General features: G+C 60.9%; 1 protein-coding gene across 2 annotated transcripts in view; it reads right to left on the bottom strand.

Moving 5' to 3' along the window:
* The window catches only part of PITPNM3 (PITPNM family member 3), a 100,089-nt gene that overhangs the window by 77,408 nt on the left and 785 nt on the right, over positions 1 to 21,896 (bottom strand). Inside the window, exon 1 of one of the 2 annotated variants that reach the window (XM_008270855.4) lies at positions 11,027 to 11,191. The exons of the other annotated variant lie outside the window; for it this stretch is intronic. Coding sequence (XP_008269077.4) covers positions 11,027 to 11,048 — 22 coding nt within the window. The 5' untranslated portion in view covers positions 11,049 to 11,191. Of the gene's footprint in view, positions 1 to 11,026; positions 11,192 to 21,896 lie in introns of those variants that run through there. 2 annotated transcript variants of the gene reach the window in all.

Here is a 21,896-nt window from a genome sequence, read left to right as displayed (position 1 = left end):
ATGGTCCAAGTACTTGGGCCCCTGCCATCCACATGGGACACCTGGATTGAGCTCCTGGCTCCTGGCTTTGGCCTGGCCCAGCTCCAGCAGTCACAGCCATTTGGGGAGTGAACCAGTGGATGGAAGATTTCTTTCTCTCTGTCTGTCTCTCCCTATAACTCTTTCAAATAAAACCTTTTTTTAAGTAAGTGTCCAGGAGGATCAGAAAGTCCCCCAGGGGAGGTGGCCATGGATCAGGGGTGCCAAAGGCCCCACAGAGGCACAGGTGGGCACAGGGGTCTCAGAGCAGCAGGGACAAAGGCCCAGAAGCACCGGGTGCTGGACACAGGTCCCTGCCCCGCACAGTCCTGCTTTTTCTGGGTTGAGTACAGGGTCCCAAGAAGATGCCCGACGGAGCATCTAAACTCATCCCAGCGGAACCCAGCAGAGTGCACGCAGCAAGGCCCCACCTTCCAGCCACTGAGATCGAGGCTTAGACGTGTGAAGGGGTTTTCCTGAGGACACAGGGCCCCATAAGCAATGCAAGCAGGGTTGGAACCCAGAGCCATCTGATTCCAGGTCTTGTGGTCAGAGCAGCACGCCAGGCTGCTCTGTACGAGCTTGGGCCAGAGGGACCCAGCCTCTTCTCCTCTCCATCACCTGCTCTCTCGACCAATCATAACCCTCGCACTGGCTGCTGCAGAGCTGGGCAAGGGTCAGCGGCCAGCCTGGGCTTTTCACAAAGGAGCGTGGCTGCTCCAGTTCTAGAACCATTTAGGAGAGAGATGAGAACAAAGGCTTTGGAGTGGCACAAACCTCAGTTCATGCTACACTTCCTCATCTATGACCTGAAGCAAGTTAATCTCTCTGAACCTCATTTTTCTCATCTGTAAAATGGGTATCATGATCCTGACCTCCCTGTTGGAGACTTAAATAAAATCAGCCACCAAAGTATTCTATCGCCCACACAGCAGTCAGCTACAGAACTGAGGCTCGAGGCAGGGCAAGCACACCTAAAGGACTCCCAGGCAGCTCCCCGGGGCCCTGTCCTAGGCCGCAGAGCCCCCTCAGTGTCCTCCAAGGCTCAGCCTACCTCATCCCGAAGACCCAGCATCCACCCCACCTCCAACACCACGGTAATTTTTTAAATCGGGACCAAAGACAGAACACCCTGCCTGCAGCCCGAGAGAAACAAACAGTCCCTCGCACCTGACTACTGCTGCGGGAGGGGGTGCGGGAGCCACCCCCACGCTCTCCTGGCCCATCTGCCCACCGCCGCAGGAGCATACGGTCTCCCAGACCTTGTCCCGGGCCCAGTCTCCCCCCACCACCACCGCCCCGCGCAGATGCAGCCAGCGATCCTGGCTCAGACTCTCAGCTCCACCTGCTCACCTTCTCCCTCAGCCCTAGAGCCCAGAGACACAGAAACAGGCAGATGGGCAGACAGACAGACAAGGGCCTTCTGCGAAAGCTCTGCCCTATACCAAGGACCCCACCCCTGTCTTCCCCCACCAGGGGAAGCCCGCACAGCTAAGCAGGGAACAAGGGCATTGGCCGACTCTCCCAGGCCAGACCTTGGGCCAGATGGAGCCCGGGAGGGAGGATTGGGGGACAGAGCTGAACTGGAACAGTCCCTGCCCTGGGGAGTGCCGCCCCGGGGACATCCCAGCGCTGCCTCCCACGCAACAGCAGCAGCAGCGTGCAGGAAGACAGGGCAGCAGGCTGGCCTGGCCCCTGGGCTGAAGCCCACACCCTCCTTGACAGGTACACACTGCACATCCCAGAAGTAGGAACTCTGCAGCCTGGAGGCGCCCTGGGTGAGGGGATCATGCTGAGCCTTAAAGGAAGGGGGAAACAGGATTGGCAAGCCTGGGGCCTGATAGGAGACAGAGAATGAGGGAGAAGAGACACAGGCCAAAGCAATTAAGTCATGACCAGGGGAGGCTGGATCTAGAACTTTCTTCTTAAGAATAAAAAGCCTGGCTTGACAGGCCAAGGGAGGGGACACCGACAGCTGCTGGGAGCCATGGCTGGGAGACATTCAAATTACACACACAGTCCCCAGCCCTTCAGGGAGGAGCAAGAGCCCCCAGGAATGGGCACGGCAGGTGCATGACACCAGGCCTGCACCTGCACCTGCCGGCCTTTTGGCCCTGGGGCTGCGGCCACAGCTTTCCTGCCCAGCGCTGGCTGCACCTGCACTGGAAGCCACAGCCTGGTGATGCCCCACATACGCGAGCAGGGCTGGGAGAATGAAAAGTTCCAGGGACCAGGCTCTTGTTCTCGTTTTCTTTCTCTTTCTCTCTCTCTCCCCTGCACACACACACACACTCCATGAGAATGACAAGTTCTATAAGCACGCACATGGGGTCTGGCTTCTGGCAGCCGACGCGGCTGAGCTAACGAGGCCCCGGGACTTCCCATGGACAGAGAGAGCCTTGCACGGCCGTGCACGCTCATGTATAATCCCACCTCACTGCTCCCCGGCTCCACCCCAGAGCTCCAGGGATCCAAAGGCAGCATGGGAGTGGGGAGCTTCACATCATCTGAGCAGGGGACCCCCTCTCCTTCTCTTCCCCCAGAGCCTGGCCTTTCTCCACTCTCAAAGGAATCTCTGCCCCTCTCTTGCCTGGGCTGGCTCCCATCCCAGTTTGACCACTTACCAGCCAGTGACCTAAGCCTCAGTTTCCCCATCTGTGAAAGGGGCATTAAAATTTGCCAGGAGGAGCCAGGGAAGGAATGTTAGGCACAGGTTTAGCACAGTGCCTGGCAATCCATCGCTGCTATGCAAAAGGGTTTGCTAAATAAAATCAGACGTGGTGATCATCCAAGGGCTTCTCTTTGGCTCTTTCATAGGCAGAAGCTTTAAGGACAGCCCCTCTCCTGCCCCCAAGGGCCCCTGCCATGGGAGCCCCTGCTCCCCCAAAGCTGGAAGCACTGCCCCGGAGCTGACCCCTCCCTGCCCTCCTACGGCTGTCTTTTCTGTCCGCTCCCGTCCTGAGCGGCTCTCTTCCCCCAGCCTTTCCAGCACGGCATGGCTGAGGAGCCTTGCACACTTTCTCTTCTCCTCTGGACCGGCACTCCTGCAGGTCCAGTGCCTATGCCCACAGGAACACCTGTTCGCAGCCCAGATCCACGACTGCCTGCCTCCCGCCCCCGCCCCAGGCCGCAGGTTCCTCCTGGGCAGACACCTGGCTGGAATCCTCCCGGAGCCCCCAGCCTCTTCCAGCCCAGTGCTGGGCACAGACAAAGTCCTTGTTAGGCTCAGCATAGCCAGCACAGCTGTGAGCTCCGGCAGGTCCCTCCCAGGGAAGCTTCCTAGGGCACGCGTCCTCTCGGAGGTAGGAGTTAGGGAACAGAGCAGCTCCAGGGCCGGCTGGCCCATACTCGGCCTTGAAGGGGCTGTGGGACCACCCAGGGAGGGATGAGAGGCCAGCAGAAGCTGCTTCCAGAAAAAGGCATTACTGAAAGGAGCCGGTGTTGGTTGGGGGTTGGTTGCCATGGAAACATGTCCTAAATGGCTAGATGTGCCTCCGAGGAGCTCGGGTGCTGGGCTGTTTCGGGGGACACACCAGCAGCCCTGTGAGGGCCAACCTGCTGGGCCACCCAGCACCCGGGGCCTCCGGGGACCTAGAGGCAGGCGCATTGTCCTTGGTAACACTCGAAGACAGAGGCCGAGGCTTCAGGCTGCACAGCTGTCCACGGAGCAACTCTGGTCCCGAGACAAGCCAGGGCCCAGATGTTGACCTCAACCGCTGTCCACCTCTACTGCTCAGCCATGGCTTGACTCACAGCCCAGGCCACAGGACAAGCCATGACCCTGGCCATGTATCAGAACACAACGCCAGTCTCCAACCAAGCCACAAACCTGACCATAGACCCAGCTACAAACTGAGCCTTGGCCCAGTCTCGGGCCCAGCCACAGACACAAGAGCAGCCGCACACTGAGGCTGAGTTCCGGCCACAGCGGGTGCCCAGCCAACCCAGATGTGCATCCAGTGGCCTTAAGGACACTCTCACAGCGAGCGCGGAGTTCTGTCCAGCAGCGTATCCCCCAGCCAGGATCCCCACAGCCTCCCCTTCTTGTCACCTGCACAGTAGCTGGGGAAGCAGTGGAGCGGCGTTTGCGGGCTCTGTGCATTGGTGAGAATCCTGCACTCACCCGCTGCCACCTGCCTGCTTCAGGGCGTGGGGGATCAGTCAGTCTCCCAGCAGGTGCTCAGCCAAACCAGCAGCTTCGGGAAAGGTGTGCTTTTGGAAGACCTGCTATTTCCTAAATGCACCATTTAAATACTCATTAATCACCTTATTTAGGAGATCATTAGTGATTAATAGCTTTGGCTATCTATTGTACTTTCATTTGCCCTGCCAGTTAGGCACCCAGCAGTTCTGAATTCTTTGGAACAATTCTCCCGAGGCCCGGATGTCCCCGCTCTGTCCCGCCAGACTTCTACTCCAAGAGCCGAAGGGAGCTCCTGGGTGCGCCTGCCACTGTGCCTCCCCCAGGCTCTGCCTGACCAGCTCCTCAGGATGGCAGCAGGGTCAGGGGAATGGGGGAGGGGTGGGGACAAGGGTCACCCAGGGGACACGAGTCAGGACGGAGGAAGGCCCTCTCTGTACAGTCATGCCAAGGCCCCCTTGTGAGGAGCTGGGAACGGAGACTCAAGGTCCAGGCACTACACAGGGCAGTGGGGAGGCCAGATGGGGGGTGTTGGGGTTCCTGCAGAGAGCACCCCTCTGCAAAGGGCGCCAAAGGCTTCCTGCCAACCTGAAGCAAACAGGAGGGGAGCAGCTCCTGCCACCTGCCACTGAGCAAGGAGGGGCTCAGGCTGCCTGTGCCCCTGGGGCTCCTCCGCTTCGTGCCATGTCCCAGCCCCAAGAACGGCCCACCGGGCCCCAGAGGCAGGGCCGGACAGAGTTCCAGATCCTACCATACGAGAAGCAAACAAGACAACAGCAAAGGATAACACACACACGCACACACACACGCACACGCACACGCACGGACGGTAACGCAAAGGCTGAAAATAGCTCTTTCGCCACAAGGGATGATTCCAGAGCTGTTCAGCTGAGACCAGTCTCATGGTGGGGTGGGGGTGCAGGAGGTGGGAGCCAGGGAGAGAGAAGGGAGCCCCTGGGGCTCCCATGGGACCGCAGGGAGCTGTGACCAAGGAGGGCGAGGATCTGGGTCAATCTGGAACAATGCAGACAAGGTCAAAGGTGGCTGCGCAGTGGGTGCCCCAGGAGCTCAGGGCCCCTGATCCCGCACTCCCCCGTGTCTCCCCGAGGCAGGCCGGGCACAGGATGTGACGTCTCCCCAACACGGCAAGCCAAGCAAACAGGGCGAGCGCAGCAGGCGGCTCAGAAGAGGCCTCTGCGATCCACCAGAACTTAAGGCTCCTCCCAGACACAGCCCAGCGCATTTCTATTTTTGCTTCCAACCCTTGTTTGGCTTCCCCGGCTAACAGACGGCTACTTCCCCTCCCTCCAGAAGAACGGGTCATCTGGGAAGAGGAGCACCTCCTGGCTGGCCACCCTCGGCCCAGGTCTGCCAGTAAACAGGACACCTGCCCCTCCCAGCTGCCCGTGCTCCCTACAAAGCCACCCCAGCAGCCCCTGCCGGCTGCACAGACCCGCCCCTCCCTCCCCCACAGCCTTGAATGCACCCACACCGCACCCAACTCCAGCACAGACCCAGTTCCCCCGGCTTCGCACAGAGCCCGCCTCTCGGCCCGGCCCCATCCCTGGGTGAGTGTCACAGAGGCACCCCTGGGGGAGCCTGGAGGAGGCAGGCAGGTGGAGTGGGGCCTCCTGCTGGGGCGCAGCCTCTACCCCAGAGCCAAGACCTGCAGGAGGTCCCTGCCCCCGGCCACCCCCTGCAGGCACTGCCCCGCAGGGCTGGTGGCCGCACAGCTGTGCAGGCCTGCACAGGCATACAGGGGACCCTGGAGGTGGCATGTACCTCCGCACTGACTCACTGAGGCTCCCATTCCATTGCAAAAGGGGGTGCAATTGAGCATTTTCTTTCTCTTCAAGGGAGAAAGAGGAGGGAGATTTGCAGGAGTGGGTGGGGAGCTCAGTTGCTATTTGATTCCCAATCTCATTTCTTAGGCACTCTCTCCTCCCCCTTCCACCACAGTCCTTCCCCTGGGACACCTGGGAGGATCAGCAGGCGGTGAGGGGTGGCAGGGGCTGCAACAGCGAGGCAGTGCCAGAGCCGGAAAGAGCTTGAAGCCCACCCTGACCTCCCAGCTCCTCCCCTTTCCCTTTTGCAGATGGGGAAACTGAGGCACAGCGGGGGCTGCTCAAGGGCAGCTCTGGGCTCTGCTGGACCATTTCACTCCTGTGAATATCGAATCCAGGAGAGGAGACCTCAGCTCCGGTCTAACTTTGGGTGTGGTTCTACCACCAGACACTTAATCGTCCAGGCCGTAACATGGGTTTATAGCATGGCTCCACATGTCGCTCAGCCAGATGCTGTCAGGCCCTCGGACAGGAGGGCGGGCCGAGGGCTGCGGTAAGAGATGAGCCAGATGGGCCCCGCCCCCAAGCCTGGAACCTCAGAGAATTCCTGGGAGGCAGCATGGTCCTGCCACAAAGTCCCCAGAGTCCGTTGGTCTCCGGTAGCTCACCCTCTGCCCACAAAAGAGGAACAAGGCCAGGGTTCCAAAAAAGACCCCTGTCTTTCTGGTCCCGGTCTCCCAGTCTGCAAAATGAACAGGTGTGGACGAGACATCTAGTGTGCTGTAGCTATGAGATACAAGGATGCGCCCAAGACAGCACCATGGCTTCCAGCCAATCTGACCCACACAGGGGCCTGAGCAAGGGGCAGTAAGCAGGGCCTGGCCCTGTCCTTACATTCTAGGGCCCATCACTGGACTCCCAAACCCAGACCAAGTCCTGGGGCCTCCAATAGGGGCTGGGGGTCCCGGGCCCTGGGTCACAGGCTCAGCTCAGGCAGTGACCTCCATCCAGGACTGAGAAGCAGCAAAGGCGATTCCGCAGGGCTCAGCAGATTTGCAGAGAACATAACATTCATCCAAGCTCCGGCACATCTCTGACTACAGGGAAGTCCAGGAAGGCTTCCTGGAGGCAGTGTAGACCATTGGCCTCCAATCTGACCTTTGCCCTCCTACTGGGGGCCTAAGCAGATAGGTGAGTCTGCAGTGCCCTTGTGCAAGGTCATGCCCTTCCCAGGATGTACACAGCAAAGCAATCCCGGTACCCAAGCCCTGGGCGTTTCTCGGAGTCGTGCCTCAAGTCCCCTGGCACCTGCCCAAAGTCCTGACAAGCCCAGAGCTGCCGCTTCCCAAGTTCCCATCGTTCCCTCCTCTGAGAGATCCGGCCCCCGCCCTGCATCAGGAGCCCCAGCACTGGGGGTGCAGAGAAGTCTGGCTTTGGGGCAGTGTCAGGGGACACGCCCACCTCCAGGAGGCCCTAAAACGAGACTGACTCAGCAGAACAAAGGCCAAACCACAGCGCCGGAAACCGGGCTTAGAGGCCCAGCTCTGCCACCCCTCCTCGCCTCTGCTCTCCTTATTTTTTTTTTTTTAAGATTTATTTATTTATCGCAAAGAGTGACAGGAGAGAGCGAGAAAGAGAGAAACAGAGAGAGAGCGCTTTCATCCGCTGGTTCACTCCCCAAATGGCCACTGTGGCCAGGGCTGGGCCAGGCTGAAGCCAGGAGCTTCTCCCGGGTCTCCCACTCGGGGTGGCAGGGGTCCAAGCCCTGGCTCCATCCTCTGCGGTTTTTCCCAGGCCACTAGCAGGGAGCTGGACTGCAGTGGAGCAGCCGGGACGTGAACCAATGTCCATATGGGATGCCGGTGTCCCAGGTAGAGGCTTTGCTCGCCGCGCCACAGCGCCAGCTCCTTAGACCCCTTGTTAACGAGGGCTTTGAACCAGAGCCTTGGAAGCATCTCTCCCACTCTGCCACCACAGGATCGGGACTTTCCTGACTTCAATCACTCCGTGTGATCCACCATGGCTGCCAGCTCCTCCTGGGAGCAGCACAAACTGGTTCCGCCAGCCGGGAAAGCCCAGCCCCGGGGCCACTCCAGGGCTCTGCAAACATTCCTGCCCCAGCCTGAGCCTCCCCAGACCCTCCGGGCCACTCGCTCTGTTCCTGCCCAGCTGGGGTGCAGAGGGAGGGACAGTGGCTGGCAGCAAGCAGAACCAATCCTTCCCAACAGCCAACAGCGGCAGCTCCGCCAGGCTGGCCTCACTCCAGCCTCCCGGGAGGAGCACGTTGTGGCCGGGCAGATCTATGAAAACACCTAGCGCCTTCTCCGCGCCTCCTGTGCCCCAGGCAGCCAGACTTTCTCACCCCTGGGTGCCTTCCCCGCCCCCTAGCAGCTCCTCGACACCTGCACACAGACCTCTGCCCTGCAAGCCTGTCGGCCACCTGTCGGCCACAACTCTGCTAGCCTTGAAGGCTGGGTAGCTCTGTGCTGGGAATAGATCTCCACGTTCCGACTCCTGCCCTGCGCTGCCCCCACATCCTATCACCCGCGTGCATTCCCAGGGTCAGGCCTCCTCCCGCCTTCCACAGAAGACCGTGGGCTCTCCTTCCGCCAACCCTACACAGGGGTGGCTGGGAAGATTCCTGTCTGCGGGGCTGAACTCTCCCCTGCAGCCTGGGTACCGGCTGTGACCCATGTGGATGCCTCTCTGCACGGTTAGCACATGCTCTCTGGGACCTGGTTATATCTTCTGGGCCTGGCTTCTCCTGGAGACGCAACAGTCCTCTCACTGCCTCCTTTCAGCTCCTGACCGCCATGGCTGGCTGCTCAGGCTGTACACTGCACAACTCAGGGCGCCACTCACTAGCTCACATTGTGATGACCTGGAATCAGGCGCCCTGGCATCCCTGGGGTCCACAGGGGACCCTCACACACAGGCCAGGGCCCCAGCCTCGACTCCTGGCCTTCAGCCTCCCTCTCCAGCCTGCCGGCTCCTGCCCATTGGAGGAACAGTCACCCTCTCTGTGTCCACTCCCAGTCTCCCCAGCTTTAAAGAGAGGAACTGTGGCCCCTGATCTCCAAGGCTCCCTGGGTCAGAGGCGTTCCCTGTCTATTGCACGCAGATTCTGCCAGTCGGGGAGAGGAGATTCCTGCACACAGCTTCCTGTGTGATGTTTTCAATTCCCTGGGCCCAGGGGCCCCAAGCAGAGAAGGACCATTTACACCATTCGAAGCAGCCTGGAAGAGGTGCGAACGGGCAGCCCCAGAAGGCACCTGGGGTGGCTGCCGGGCAGGGAGACAGGAGCCTGGGCAGGCGAAACCGTGGTGCCCCGAGGGCAAGGACCAAGCATGAAATTGCAGCAGGAGCAACACCAGGTTAGAACAGCAGGAGACACAGCCGCCTGTCACTGGTACAAGTGCCCAGGGGACCGAAGGCCCCACGGGCCAAAGGGTTGGGACTGGTGCCCCCACTGGGTGAGCAGCACCACCCACGGGGACAGGGATGGAGAAAGTCCTCAGAATCCAACAGCCCTGACCCTGAGTCCCGGCTCTGGCCAGGCCCTCTGGGCCACATGCAGGAGCTCCTTCTCCAAGGATGTGTCTCCAGATGTCTTAAAGGGGGAGGGAGAGGCACATCCCCTACCTCTCAGGATTGATGGTGGACAGTCACTGCCCAGAGCACAGCGGAAGCTGCAGGCGGTCCCTGCTACTGTGATGATGACACGCTGGCAGGGGACCCGGGCTCACGGCGGCCAGGTGCAGGCACAGGTCACACACACCCCCTGACACTCTGTGAGCAGTGGGGGCGGGCAAGGACCCAGGCCCCACAGAGGGAGGGAGGAGGCGGCAGAAGCCTTTTCCAGCCTGCTCCATGTCAGCTCCCAGTGCCTCCCGCGGGAGGGGCCCAGGGAGGGAAGTGAGAAAGGGGGTGTTGAGTTGTTCTCAGCACTCACTGTGTCTCACACACCCAGCCCCACCCTGGCAGGCACTGAAGCGCCCAGGGAGCGGGGGACCTGGCCAAGGGTCCCAGGCAGCACTGGGGGTGGGGGAAGTGGGAGGAGGGGGGAGTGGGCTTTAACCTGCCCAGTGTGTGCACATGTGAGTTCACACTCATCCAGTCCCCACCTCTGCCTATGGGTGGGGAGGTGGGGTTTGCACCAGGCCCATCCCCGTCCTGGGGGACGGCATGGCACCTGCCAACGTCACGGGTCAGGTGTGAGTTCCCCGTAGCTTCTCACACCAGCCTCACAAGCCAGCAATGCTGAGGCACCTACGGTATGGCCGGCCCTGTGGGCACAGGCTGTCCTCAACCCTGGTTCCCCAAGGCATCCTGGCCCAGAAGAGTGCAAACAGGGGCTGGGGCCACTCCCCACCGGGTCCCAGAGCCCAGCTCCAGGCCTGGCAAAGCCGCTGCTGGTGAATGAACGCCCGGCTGGATGAATGAAGGAATGACTAACGCCCACTGCCTCCGACCGACCGCCCGCGGGCTGCGCTGCGTGCGGAGCCCGGCGGAGGGCAGGGCCCCAGGGACCCCGGCAGCGGCGCCACCTTCAGACCTCCGTACCTGAGCTCCGCCAGCGGGGTCGGTGGGGGAGGGGGCGGGACGGCTCCTTCCTTCCCCGGGAGGAAATCTAGGTCTCCTGCTGGAACTGGGGGCAGGAGAGGGTCGTGGCGCCCCGGAGACACGATCGGCAGGACAAGGGGGCGCGTCCTGCTTTACATTGAGGGGCGTGGGACGGGGCGGCGGCCGCGGGACGTCCCCTTCGGTCCCCGTGCCCGGGTCTACCCGGGGCCTCCAGAGCGTGATGACAGCTCCCAATCGCGGGACCGGACAGGGGCGCCGCAGACCTGGCCCCCTCCAGCGGGGCCGTCCCACGAGGTGACCGGGGCCGCGGGAAGGACGCGGAGCGCGCCGAGCCCCTCGCCAGGCGCCCGGGTCCGGTCCCTCCGAGACCCGCGCCAGCCACCCCGGAACCTCCGCCCACCTGCGTTAGGGGCTCACCTGGCCCCGCGGCCCCTGCTGGAGGCGCGCGGGTCCCTCCCCCCCGGGCGGCCGGCCCAGCCCTCCCGGCGCCCGCCCTCACCTGCACCGCCCGCTTTGGCCATGTCCCGGGCGGCGGGGCTCCGGCTGCGCTGCCCGCGCTCCTCGCAGCTCCCGGGCTCGGCCCCGGCCGCCGCGGCGCCTCCGGCCCCGAGCGGACTCCGAGCGCCGCGCCCCGCGCCCCCGCCCCGCTCGCCTCGGCTGCCGCCACCGCAGCCGCCGCCGCCTCGCCGCTCCCTCCCGCTCCCTTAAAGGCGCCGAACGGCGGCCGCGCCGCCCCCCCAACCCCCTCCCGCTCCACGCCGCCGGGGAGGGACTGACGGAGGCCAGCGCCCAACGCCGCCCCCGCGGGCCCGCACCCCCGCCCCGGGCCGCCGCCGCCGCTCTCCCGCCCGCTGCGCTCCGGTCCGCGCGGCCACCGCAGAGCGCGGGGGGCGGCAGCCGCGGGGCCACGGCCACCGGGACTGGGACCCGCGCGGAGACGAAGAGCAGAGAGCGAGAGCGCGCGTTGAGACCCGGCGCCGGAGCCAGAGGAAGACACTGCAGTCCGAGCAGGGGGACAGGGACGGGAGCCCGGGGCGCAGAGACTCCGGGGGTAGGGAGACAGAATTTCCGAGGGCACCAGAGACACCCCCCCACACACACACACACCGAACCCGGCACTGCGAGTCGGCTCGGTGCGGGGACACAGCGAGGCTCCCCATGAAGCCAAGAGGGAGGTCAGCCGGGATCGGAGCCTGAGAAGGACCCGTGTAGGCGCTCCCACTCCAGCGCCAGGGTCTGACCCAGCTTCAAGGCAGAAGGGCTTCTGCGCCTTTAACTGCCAGGCAGCGGGTGAAACCAGGGGCTCCGGGACGGGACGCAGCAGGGCTGAGGACCCCAGCAGCAGTGCCCCAAGCCTGATAGGCACACATCCTTGGTGACCAGGCCTCCTGGGGATTCTGCCCAGCGGCAGCTGCAGCTCCAACTCCACCAAGCAGCCCCAATCGAGGGCAGATGGCCAAGCCTGGTCGGTAGAGCTTGGAAGGGAGGGTCCCAGGTGGGAAGAGAGCAGGCAACCCTAGCTCAGGGCCCAGCACAGGTCTGACAGGCCTTGGACAGCCGCCTGGCTCCCTGCTGGGCTTAGGCGTGGGGGGGGGGTAGCTGCCCCTTATTTGTCTTCACCTCCCCTGAAGCTCCACCTCCCTCCCAGGAACTGGTCAGCTTGCCCTGTGCTGCCCGCATCTGCCAGGGAACAGGTCCATGTGATGAGTCCATCCCTGGGCTAGCCAGAATCCTCCCACAAGCTCCTCTGTGGACACTGGGCACAGGTGGGCTGCCAGGGCTGTGATGAGTGTCGAGCCTCACATTCCCTCCAGGGCCCTGACTCCGCTCACAGGATCCCTGCTAAGCAACCCTACAGCTCCTGGTTGATTACTTCTAAGGACAGGGAGCTCAGTACCTCTAATGAGAGCTCTTCTGTCTTCGGGCAGAGTTGGCCATGAATTGGCCAAGTTCCTGCCTTGACTGGAAACCTGCATTCCCTAAGAAAGACCCTCCCATGGGTCCTACTCCGTCACCTGTCACCTCAGCCAGCAAAACCCAGGCTTCCAGGGCCCTCTGTCCAAACGGCCTGGTGAGAAGCCATCTGGCTGGGCAGGGACTGAAAGTCTCATCTCCCGGGGTTCCCCTCCATCCCTAGAGACAAACAGTGGCCCCAACCGCAGTAGACAGAGTGCAGGAGCTCTGAGGTCCCCGAGTCCAGAGCTCTCATCAGCTGGGCAGGTGTGAACGGATGCCTGCAGCCCTGCCCCATGACTGGGCAGTGTGCTCAGGGCTTGACACTGATCCTGTACTCTCTGGGGTGTGTGGTAATGTCCCCAGTTATCACAGCGGGAAACAGAAGCTAAGAAAGTTCATGGTCATAGTCATGGTCATGGTCATGTAGGACGAGACGCTGGGGCTGTGCTGCATGCTCCACTGTCCTCGCCCTTGCTGCGGGGGAGAGTGTCAGAGGCCAGGCAGGCTGCATGATGTCCAGCGCTGGCCTCATGGCCTGTGGACATGTGAGTGGCCACAGAGGAGACGCAATAAACCTGCCCCAGAGGGGCGGAGTTTGCTGCAGTGATTAGCGTGCAGCTGGGGACAGCCAGATGCCCTGTGGGAGAGCCTGGATTCCAGTCCCGGCTCCACTCCTAGCTCCAGCTCCCTGCTGATGCGCACCCTGGGAGGCAGCAGCGATGGCTCAAGTGACTGGGTTCCTGCCACCCACGTGGGACACCTGGCTGCCAGCTGCAGCCTCCGCTCAGCCCCTGCCCTTGCAGGCACTTGGGGGAGTGAACCAGCAGAGCGCTCTCTCACGCTCTCATCTCCCAAATAAATAAATGTTTATTTTTAAAAAAAGAAAAATCCACCACAGAGGGCCTGCGCGCCTCTGGGCCTTGGTCCTTGGCAGCAACAGTGACCATCAACTGTCGGGGAACTTGCTATTTCCTGGCCCAGCCTCACATGTGTGCACGCGTGCTTGTAGGCACACATGCATATCTCTGGGTTTGCACATGCATGCACATGTGTGTGTGTCCCATCTGTGTGCACCACTCACACACACACGTAGGCCCAGGCAGACACACCTGCTCACAGAATAAGTTCTCTAGATGGGCACTGCCCCTTCTGCCACCTCTGGGTCTCACAGTCACCAGCCCTTGTCACCCAAGGAGGAGCCAACTGGACGGGAATTTCAGCAATCGCCTCACATCACCACCACCCCCACCTTCTCAGACTGGAAGACAGTGGGCCAGACAGCTGGCCCCATCCGTGGCTCCCTCTCTCAACCTCCACCTACCTGCAGACTGGCACAGCAAGGGCTCCTGGAGTCTACAGAGGGTGCAGGGCCACCCTCGCCGCCCCGAATGCACTGCCTGCTACCAGCTGCCAAGCTGGTTCCGGCCCTGCCTTCAGACAGAGCAAACACACCGGGCCTCAAGGCCATTAGATTAACTGCTAGGAGTTAACTTCCTGCATCAGAATTGTCCTTAATTGAAGAAAGGAAGAAGTAGCAATTTAGAGACGCTGACCTCAGCGGCCGCTGTCTCGTGCGCCTCTCAGGTCTCAGTGGCCAGAGTGACTGTGACAGGTTTCCAGACCTGATCCTTTCTGAGCCCTGGTGCCCAGGCCCTGTCCTCTGACCACAGTTCCTTCTGCTTCTGCCTCCATGGTGGCCAGCTGCTCCCAGGCCCGGGCCCGCATTAAAACCCGGAGTGATGGGAAACCAGGCAGAGGCCAGCCCGGCTAATTACCATGAAGGATGTGAACACGCAGGCAGGAGGGGGTGGGAGCTGATGGCAGGAGGACTCTTCCACACGACAGACCCCAGGCCTGGACGCTGGTCCTGGACAGATGGTGTCCAAGCACTTGGAAAGGTAAACGACAGTCCCTAGGAGCCAACATGGCCCCAGGGGGAAGACAGTCCTGCCAGGCTAAACTCATTTCCTTTGGAATATGGTTAGCACATCTGGTAGGACTGGGCACGGCCATGCCTGCTGGCTGCGCTCGGGCACAGCTGCCGCTCAACTCTCTGACAGTAACTTGGTGAGCAAGAGAGGGAGGCGGGGGCCAGCTGGCAGCCGGGTCAAGCAGACACAGCCTTGCAGCAGGCCTTGGCCGCACCCAGACTTTCAGCACAGGTGCACAGGACAGAGGAGCAGGTGCCTCAGCAGCCTGGACAAGGAGCCTTCTGGCCAAGAGCACAGCCGTCCACCATGGGCTGGACAAGCGGGCAGCACCGACGAGACCAGGAGATCGAGAAGAGTGGGGGTGAACAAGCACGTGCAGCCCTCAAGGCGCTTTCTCCAGAAGTCTCTCTCAAGCTCCAAGCTCCGCGTCCACTCCCGATTCCAGATCACCATGCCCCCTGGCCAGTGCGACACCATTAGTCCTCAGCGGCGCCTCTGGCAGCTCCCTCCCTGCCACTTCTCAGCCGGCTGGCTCACCGCCCACCCCAGCCCCTCCTCACTGCTTCTCGCACCTCACGCTTTTCTGTTTGCTGCCCGCTGCCAAGGGGGCCGCTGGCCCCAGACATGCTTGCTCTTCTCTGGAACCTTCCAGAAGAGCTCTGCGAGTAGCTGGTTTGTTCTCACCCTCTCCTTCGTGACTCAGTCTGGCCCCCCATTCCAGGACCCTGAGTGGACCCTGCGAGTCTCCGTCCCCTCTGCAGTCACTTGGACAGCTGCGGCCCCACCCCCAGGCAGGTGCTATAACTGGGGCACAGGAGGTCTCACTTGCAGTCTCCTGCGGAGGCAGAAAGATTCCCCTAAGACCAACAAGTGGCCCATCCCTTGAGCCCTAGCTCCCCCCCACCCCCGTGTAAGGACCCCCAGGCAAAAGGAAAACCCCCCCTGGGGTGGGCGGGGCAAGTCAAATACTCTGTCTTCACATTAGAACGCATTTCCCCTTGTGCCCACAGAGCTGCATAACCAAGACAACGCACACCTTGCTGCTTGCGCCTGCGTTCCTCAGCGTTGGCAAAAGGTGTTTGCAAACTGTTCGACCTGTTGCATTGGGTTTTCCACTTTGGGATGCTGAGACGAATCGAGGCTCGAGTTTGGATTGCAGTGCTCTCAATGGCTGTTCCGTGTGCTTTTGTCTCTCTGAGTGGGGTGGGCTGGTGGAGGGGATTTAGGAGGGGTCTTAGAGAGGCCCAGGGGGCAGGGCTTCCGGAGAAAGGGGAGGGGTGGGGGAGAGGAGGAGATAGGTGCTCCCTGGGGAGGCGCTGCGGGGCAGCAGCTGGGTCCTGCTCTCCAGTGGGCTCTGCAGTCTAAGGGAGAGGGCCCCTCCTCTCTGGCCCCTGGCTCCTGCAGCCGGGGGTGTGCTTGGCATTTGCTGGAGGTCGGCTGTCTGCAAGTTGCACTCACCCCAAATTCAGATCGGCCCTTGGGAAACCTGCACTCCCACAGCCAGCCAGCAGCTCAGGGACAGGCCCGTGCAGACGCTCTGACCTCAGCGTGTGCCTCCCCCACCCGAGCCCCGCACAGCACATTGTTTATTTATGATAGATTCCAGCACACAGACGATTGAACACAGTTGTGGATGATAAGGCACTAAAGAAGCCATAGATCAACGGGTAGGGGCAGAGCTGTGGCCGCTTCAGACAAGGGCAGGAACTCAGTCAGATTAGGTAAATAGATTACGTAATGGTGCCTGTCTCTGCATCCGTTTCAGGGTCCGCAGCCTGCCCCAGGTACCAGCTCCCTCCGGCTCCCCTTCCTGTGGGGTCCTTCATCTGGAACCCAGGCTTTGGTTCCAGCTCTGGCAGCGCTGGTCAAGCCTAGCAGAAATACAGAAAACAAGGGTCTGGGGGCGGAACTGGGCCCAGGCCAACTGACTTTCAACTTTGGGTACTTTGTTTCATCCTGAGCCACACAGATTGGCTAGCAGGGCTGGTGTTCCTGGGCTGTTGTTAGCTCCTGGGCTCCGCCAGCCCCCGCCCAATCCTCCCTCTGTCCCCAAGCCCTGCTCTGTTCCTCCCCTCCAGGGGCCCCTCAGAATTTGCATGTTTTCTAATCTACTTTTCAAAGCTTTCCCCACAGGGCGGGGACCATGCTGTGGCACAGTGGGTTAGGCTGCCACCTGCAGTGCCGGCATCCCATATGGGCTCCGATTCTAGTCCCGGCCGGTCCACTTCTGATCCAGCTCCCTGCCAGTGTGCCTGGGAAAGCAGCGGAAGATGGTCCAAGTCCTTGGACCCTGGCACTCACATGGGAGACCCGGAGGAAGCTCCTGGCTCCCCTCTGCCGTTGGGTCCATTGGGGGAGCGAACCAGCGGACGGAAGATCTCTCTGCCCCTCTGCCTCTCTGTAACTGCTTTTCAAAGAAATGCACATCTTTTGAAAACAGTTTCCCCCATGTACGTTTCCCCACACACACACGTGTGCATGCCCATGCCGTACTTCTAAGCATCTGAGACAACGCACAGTGGCGCTCTGGAGGCCGGAGGCTCCCGCCTACTGTGTCTCTGATCTAACCACACTGCTCCTTGGAGACCTGGCTTGCTCCTTGTGACAGCCGCCTGCTACTCTCTTGCATGACATGCTTCATTTTCTTTCTCTAACCCCTCTAAGCGGCCATGTAGGGCTCACCGCCCCTCCCCGTTAGAGGCGACACGGCGACAAACGCTCCCGGGGCTCCTCGTGCTCCTGTGCCGGAGTCCCTGGGGCTCACACAGCCGTGGGGCTGGCGGGCCGGAGGGAACACGGGTGTTCCGTTGCCCTAAATAGCTCAGCGTCAGATTGCTCTGCTGAGGCTGCCCTGCCCGTGCCTTCAGCCGACAGATGGCGAGACCAAGGCCCAGCGACTCACCCTCGCTTTAGAACCCAGGCAAGCTGATGTCCAGCGCAGGGCTGCACCAGCTCAGGCCACGCCACCCAGCTCCCCCGAAGCCAGCAGCTTCCCTGAGCAGAAGCCGGTCTCTGCCTCCCCTGGGGCCAGCACAGTAGCAGCCAGCTCAAGTTGGCTGAGAGCTCCCGGCCAGGAGTGGCGTCCCCCACCGCTGGGCGGGGCGAGCGCGCCTGCTGCAGGCCCACTTTCTGGGGGTGAAATCTGTCCCCGGTTGATGCAGATCTCAAAAGTGTTGGTCTTGAGTCCCCAGAAGGGACCCCAAGCTCACGGCCCAGGCAAGAGCTCAGTATAGACCAAGCGGAAGTCGCTGATGGGGAGGGTACCCCCGGAGAAAAGGTCCCGCTGCCCCTCCTCCCTCCTCCACTCCGCGAACCCTGCGCTGCACCCCTCTGCTGGGCCAAAAGCTGGTAGGCAAAGCGGTCCTCTGCTTGTTGGGAAGCCCTCGCAGTTGTTGTTGAGATGTATTTGAAAGAGGGGAGAGAGGGAGAGGGAGAGGGAGAAGGAGAGGGGGGAGGGGGAGAGGGAGATGGAGAGGGAGAGGGAGACAGAGACAGAGACAGAGAGACAGATGGAGAGAGGGAGATCATTCATTTGCTGATTTACTCCCCAAAGGGCTGGGCCAGGTATCAGCCAGCAGCCAGGAATTCAATCGGGGTCTCCGTGGGTGGCAGGGACCCAGTGACTTGAGCCATCACCTGTCACCTGCTGCCTCCCAGGGTGCACACTAGCAGGAAGCTGGACTGGACAGAGGAGCCAGGACCCAGAGCCAGGCACTTCTGAATGGAAGGTGGGAATTCCAGGCAGCATCGTCACCACCATGCCATACGCCTGCCCCCTTCTAGTTCTTTAACTCCACTAGCTGAGAATAATAACAAAGCCATTAAAACACAGTAACAGTAACAGGCATTTGCTGAGTGACTAATACGTGCCTGGATGTGTTTTAAGTGCTTTTTTTGGAAAGATTTGTGTATTTAATATGCAGACTGAAGGGGAGAAGGAAAGAGAGAGAGAGAGAGATCTCCGATCCACTGGTTCACTCCCCAGATGTCTGCAACAGCTGGAGCTGGGCCAGGCTGAAGCTGGGAGCCCAGGACTCCATGTAGGCTCCCCCGTTAAGTGGCAGGGCCCAACAATTTGGGCCGTCCTCTGCTGCCTTCTCAGATACGATAGCAGGGAGCTGGGTAGGGAGTGGACAGCCAGGACTCTGACGGACACTCTGATCCGGGACACTGGCCTAACCAGCAGCTTAACCAGCTGCGCCACAATGCTGGCTCCTGAGGTGCTTCTTCTATGTTACCTCTTTCAGTCCTTAGAGCAATAGAACGAGAGGGGTGTGGTTACGACCACTCCCATTTTACAGACAAAGAGGCTGCCTATCTTTCATTAGGTCACACAGTTAATAAGTGATGAAGCGGGGCTGGCGCCGTGGCTCAACTGGTTAATCCTCTGCCTGCGGTGCCGGCATCCCATATGGGCACCGGTTCTAGTCCCAGTTGCTCCTCTTCCAGGCCAGCTCTCTGCTGTGGCCCGGGAAGGCAGTGGAGGATGGCCCAAGTGCTTGCGCCCTGTACTCACATGGGAGACCAGGAAGAAGCTCCTGGTCCTGGCTTCAGATCAGCGCAGTTCTGGCCGTTGCGGCTATTTGGGGAATGAACCAGTGGATGGAAGACCTCTCTCTCTGTCTCTCTCACTGTCTGTAACTCTACCTGTCAAATAAATAAAATCTTAAAAAAAAAAAAAAAATAAGTGATGGAGCAGGTATTCAAACCCAAGCCCTGTGACAGCCACATTCCTGCCTTAACCACTAGGGGGAAGAAGACAAGAAAAAAGCAAGGCAGAAAGGAAACACAGGACCGCAAGGCGGAGGTTTGTGCCTCCGGAATCCTGGACCAACACTTCCTTGGGCCTGCAGCCCAGCCCACTGCAACCTGGCTTCCAGCTCTCTGGGGCCAGGCACTGGGCAGGTGGGAGCCGCGAGGAAGAAGCAGAGTCCCCGGAGTCTGGGGCACAGAGGTGGCTGCCTCCCCGCCCCGTCTACCTGTGGTCAGAAAGACTCAAAGGCTGAGTTTGATGAGGGTTCTGAATTGACTCCACTCATTAGAGACGGACTAGATTACACGGGCAGTGGGAGGGGCTCCAGGCATCACGGCAGCTCCCAGAGACACACAGGACCCCTTCTCTCCCTGCTGCCCTGGAACCCCCAGAGAGAGACATTTCACCAGGCAGGTGCCAATTAAATTAGTCCAGGGAAGGTGAGAAGCGTGGGATTGAGAAGGCGGAGGGCGAGTGCGGGGTGCGGGGTGGGTTCCGAGCTGGGGCAGTGCGGCTGCTGTGTTTTTAGGTCCAGAGCACGCCCAGTGTGTGGGGTCCCGAGGCTGCGGCTCCTGGGCGAGAGGGGCGCCTTCAGAGTGGGACACTGGATCAAACCTGCAAACCACACACAAACCACCACCAGCGCTTGCCCTCAAAGTCCTGCCAAACGTTGGGGGGGGGGGTGGTCATGGTCATGCCGGGGGAGGGGTGGGGGATGGGGAGGGCAGGTGCCTACTCCTTCCTGCAGGAAGTGAAGCACTCTTGCCTCTGCCCCAGGGGTCAGGAGTGGGGGGTGGGGGTCCCCTAGGGTGGGCTTTTCCCCAGGGGCTGCCCGCTGCAGGTATGTGGCTCTGAACGCCTCCACGGCCGAAGAGAGCTGCTAGGACGGTGGGAGCGCAAGGGCAATTTCTGGCGACAGCCGCCTGAGCTGCAGAGACAGTGAGCCTGAACTTGGAAGTCAGCCTGGGGCGGTGCTGCAGCCAGCGATGGTGTGGGAGTGGGGGTGTGAGCGTGAGCATGTGTGCGCATGTGTGAAGGTATGAGTGTTACCATGTGTCACTGTGTGTGTGATGGTGTGAAGGTGTGTACATGACACGTGTGTGTATGAGTGTATGTGTGTGTGACCGTGTCTGTATGCCATGTGTGAATGTGTGTGAGCGTATGAGTGTATGTGCGTGTGAGCGGGTGTCATTGTGTGTGTATGACGCATGTGACCATGTGTGAGTGTGAGTATGACATGTGTGAGCATGTGAGGGACAGGGAGCGTGGGCTGAGACCGTGTGGCAGCCTGATGAGCCGCACACCGGGACCTTGAAGGAGCCCAGTGCAGCCCGGCTCTGGCGCTGATTTCCTGGGAGACCGGGCCTGCTCTGCCTTTCGCTCTCCCCCCAGCCAAGGGGGCCATAAATCCTGCGTGCCTGCCTCGGCGACACGGGCCTGGAGAGCGCTCTGTGGTGGGCGGGCGCAGAGCTGAGGGCCTAGGGCTGCCTGCACCTGGAGACAGTGAACCCCAAAACTGGACGTGAGGTTGAGCGTGTGCAGGTGTGCTGGCACGTGTGTATGCACCTGCATGCATGGGTGCTGTGCGTGCACACGAGTGTGACTGTGTAGGCATGTATATGCGTGTGCATGTACATGTGTGTTTATATGGATTTGTGGGGGGGGCACTTCCCAATGTTCATGGAAAATGAAATGCAAAAGGACATTTTGGTGCAAAAAAGTGCTTGAAATCCATCTGTACAACTTCAAAAGGTTCATGGAAAAATGCCTATAATTAAAAAAAAATTATGGCCGGCGCCGCGGCTCACTAGGCTAATCCTCCGCCTTGCAGCGCCGGCATACCGGCTTCTAGTCCCGGTCGGGGCGCCGGATTCTGTCCCAGTTGCCCCTCTTCCAGGCCAGCTCTCTGCTGTGGCCAGGGAGTGCAGTGGAGGATGGCCCAAGTGCTTGGGCCCTGCACCCCATGGGAGACCAGGATAAGTACCTGGCTCCTGCCATCGGATCAGCGCGGTGCGCCGGCCATGGCGGCCATTGGAGGGTGAACCAACAGCAAAGGAAGACCTTTCTCTCTGTCTCTCTCTCTCACTGTCCACTCTGCCTGTCAAAAAAAAATTTTTTTTTTGCATGATCTTTTGATTCCATTGCTCCATGCCTGTTTTGAAGTCCCCTCATACGTGTGCGAGTGCGTGTCCTCTGCAGCAGGAGGTCACGGCAAGGCCCAGGTTGTAAAGACGCTCTGGCCCCTCACAGCAGCGAGAGCGCATGTGTTTGCCAATCCAGGTGTGTGCAGTGCGAATGGGTCCCCAGGGTTGGTGTGGGCGGGTGGGGCTTGTCCCTGTCCAGAGCTGTGAACAATTATTAGTGTTAATTAAAAGCTTTGGCCAGCCGAGCCGGAAGCCCTGTCCCCCAGGCCCAGTGGCCTGTGTCACACACACACCGCCGGCCACAGGTCCCAGCCCAGCGTGGCAAGGGCGGGGTGAACCCTGGCAGAGAGCGCCCAGGCCCCCCAGGCCCTGCCCAGGCCGGCCTCCCCAGGACCCAGCCATCGGTCGGCCCCACATCCGCTGCAAACATGCTTGGGATTCCTTTCTGACCCTGAAGTCAGCGCCAGCCACGTGGGTGACAAAGGCTGCTGGCTTCGCCTGGGAGGGCTGGAAGGAGGCCTCGTGGGGCTCTGAGGATGGGGGAGCAGATGAAGGCCAGGGGCCTCAGGGTCTGGTGTGCCCTCC

The sequence above is a fragment of the Oryctolagus cuniculus genome, chromosome 17 (assembly GCF_964237555.1).
Source record: "Oryctolagus cuniculus chromosome 17, mOryCun1.1, whole genome shotgun sequence".
NCBI classification, from domain to species: Eukaryota; Metazoa; Chordata; class Mammalia; order Lagomorpha; family Leporidae; genus Oryctolagus; species Oryctolagus cuniculus.
This window is presented reverse-complemented; position numbering and strand designations above follow the sequence as displayed.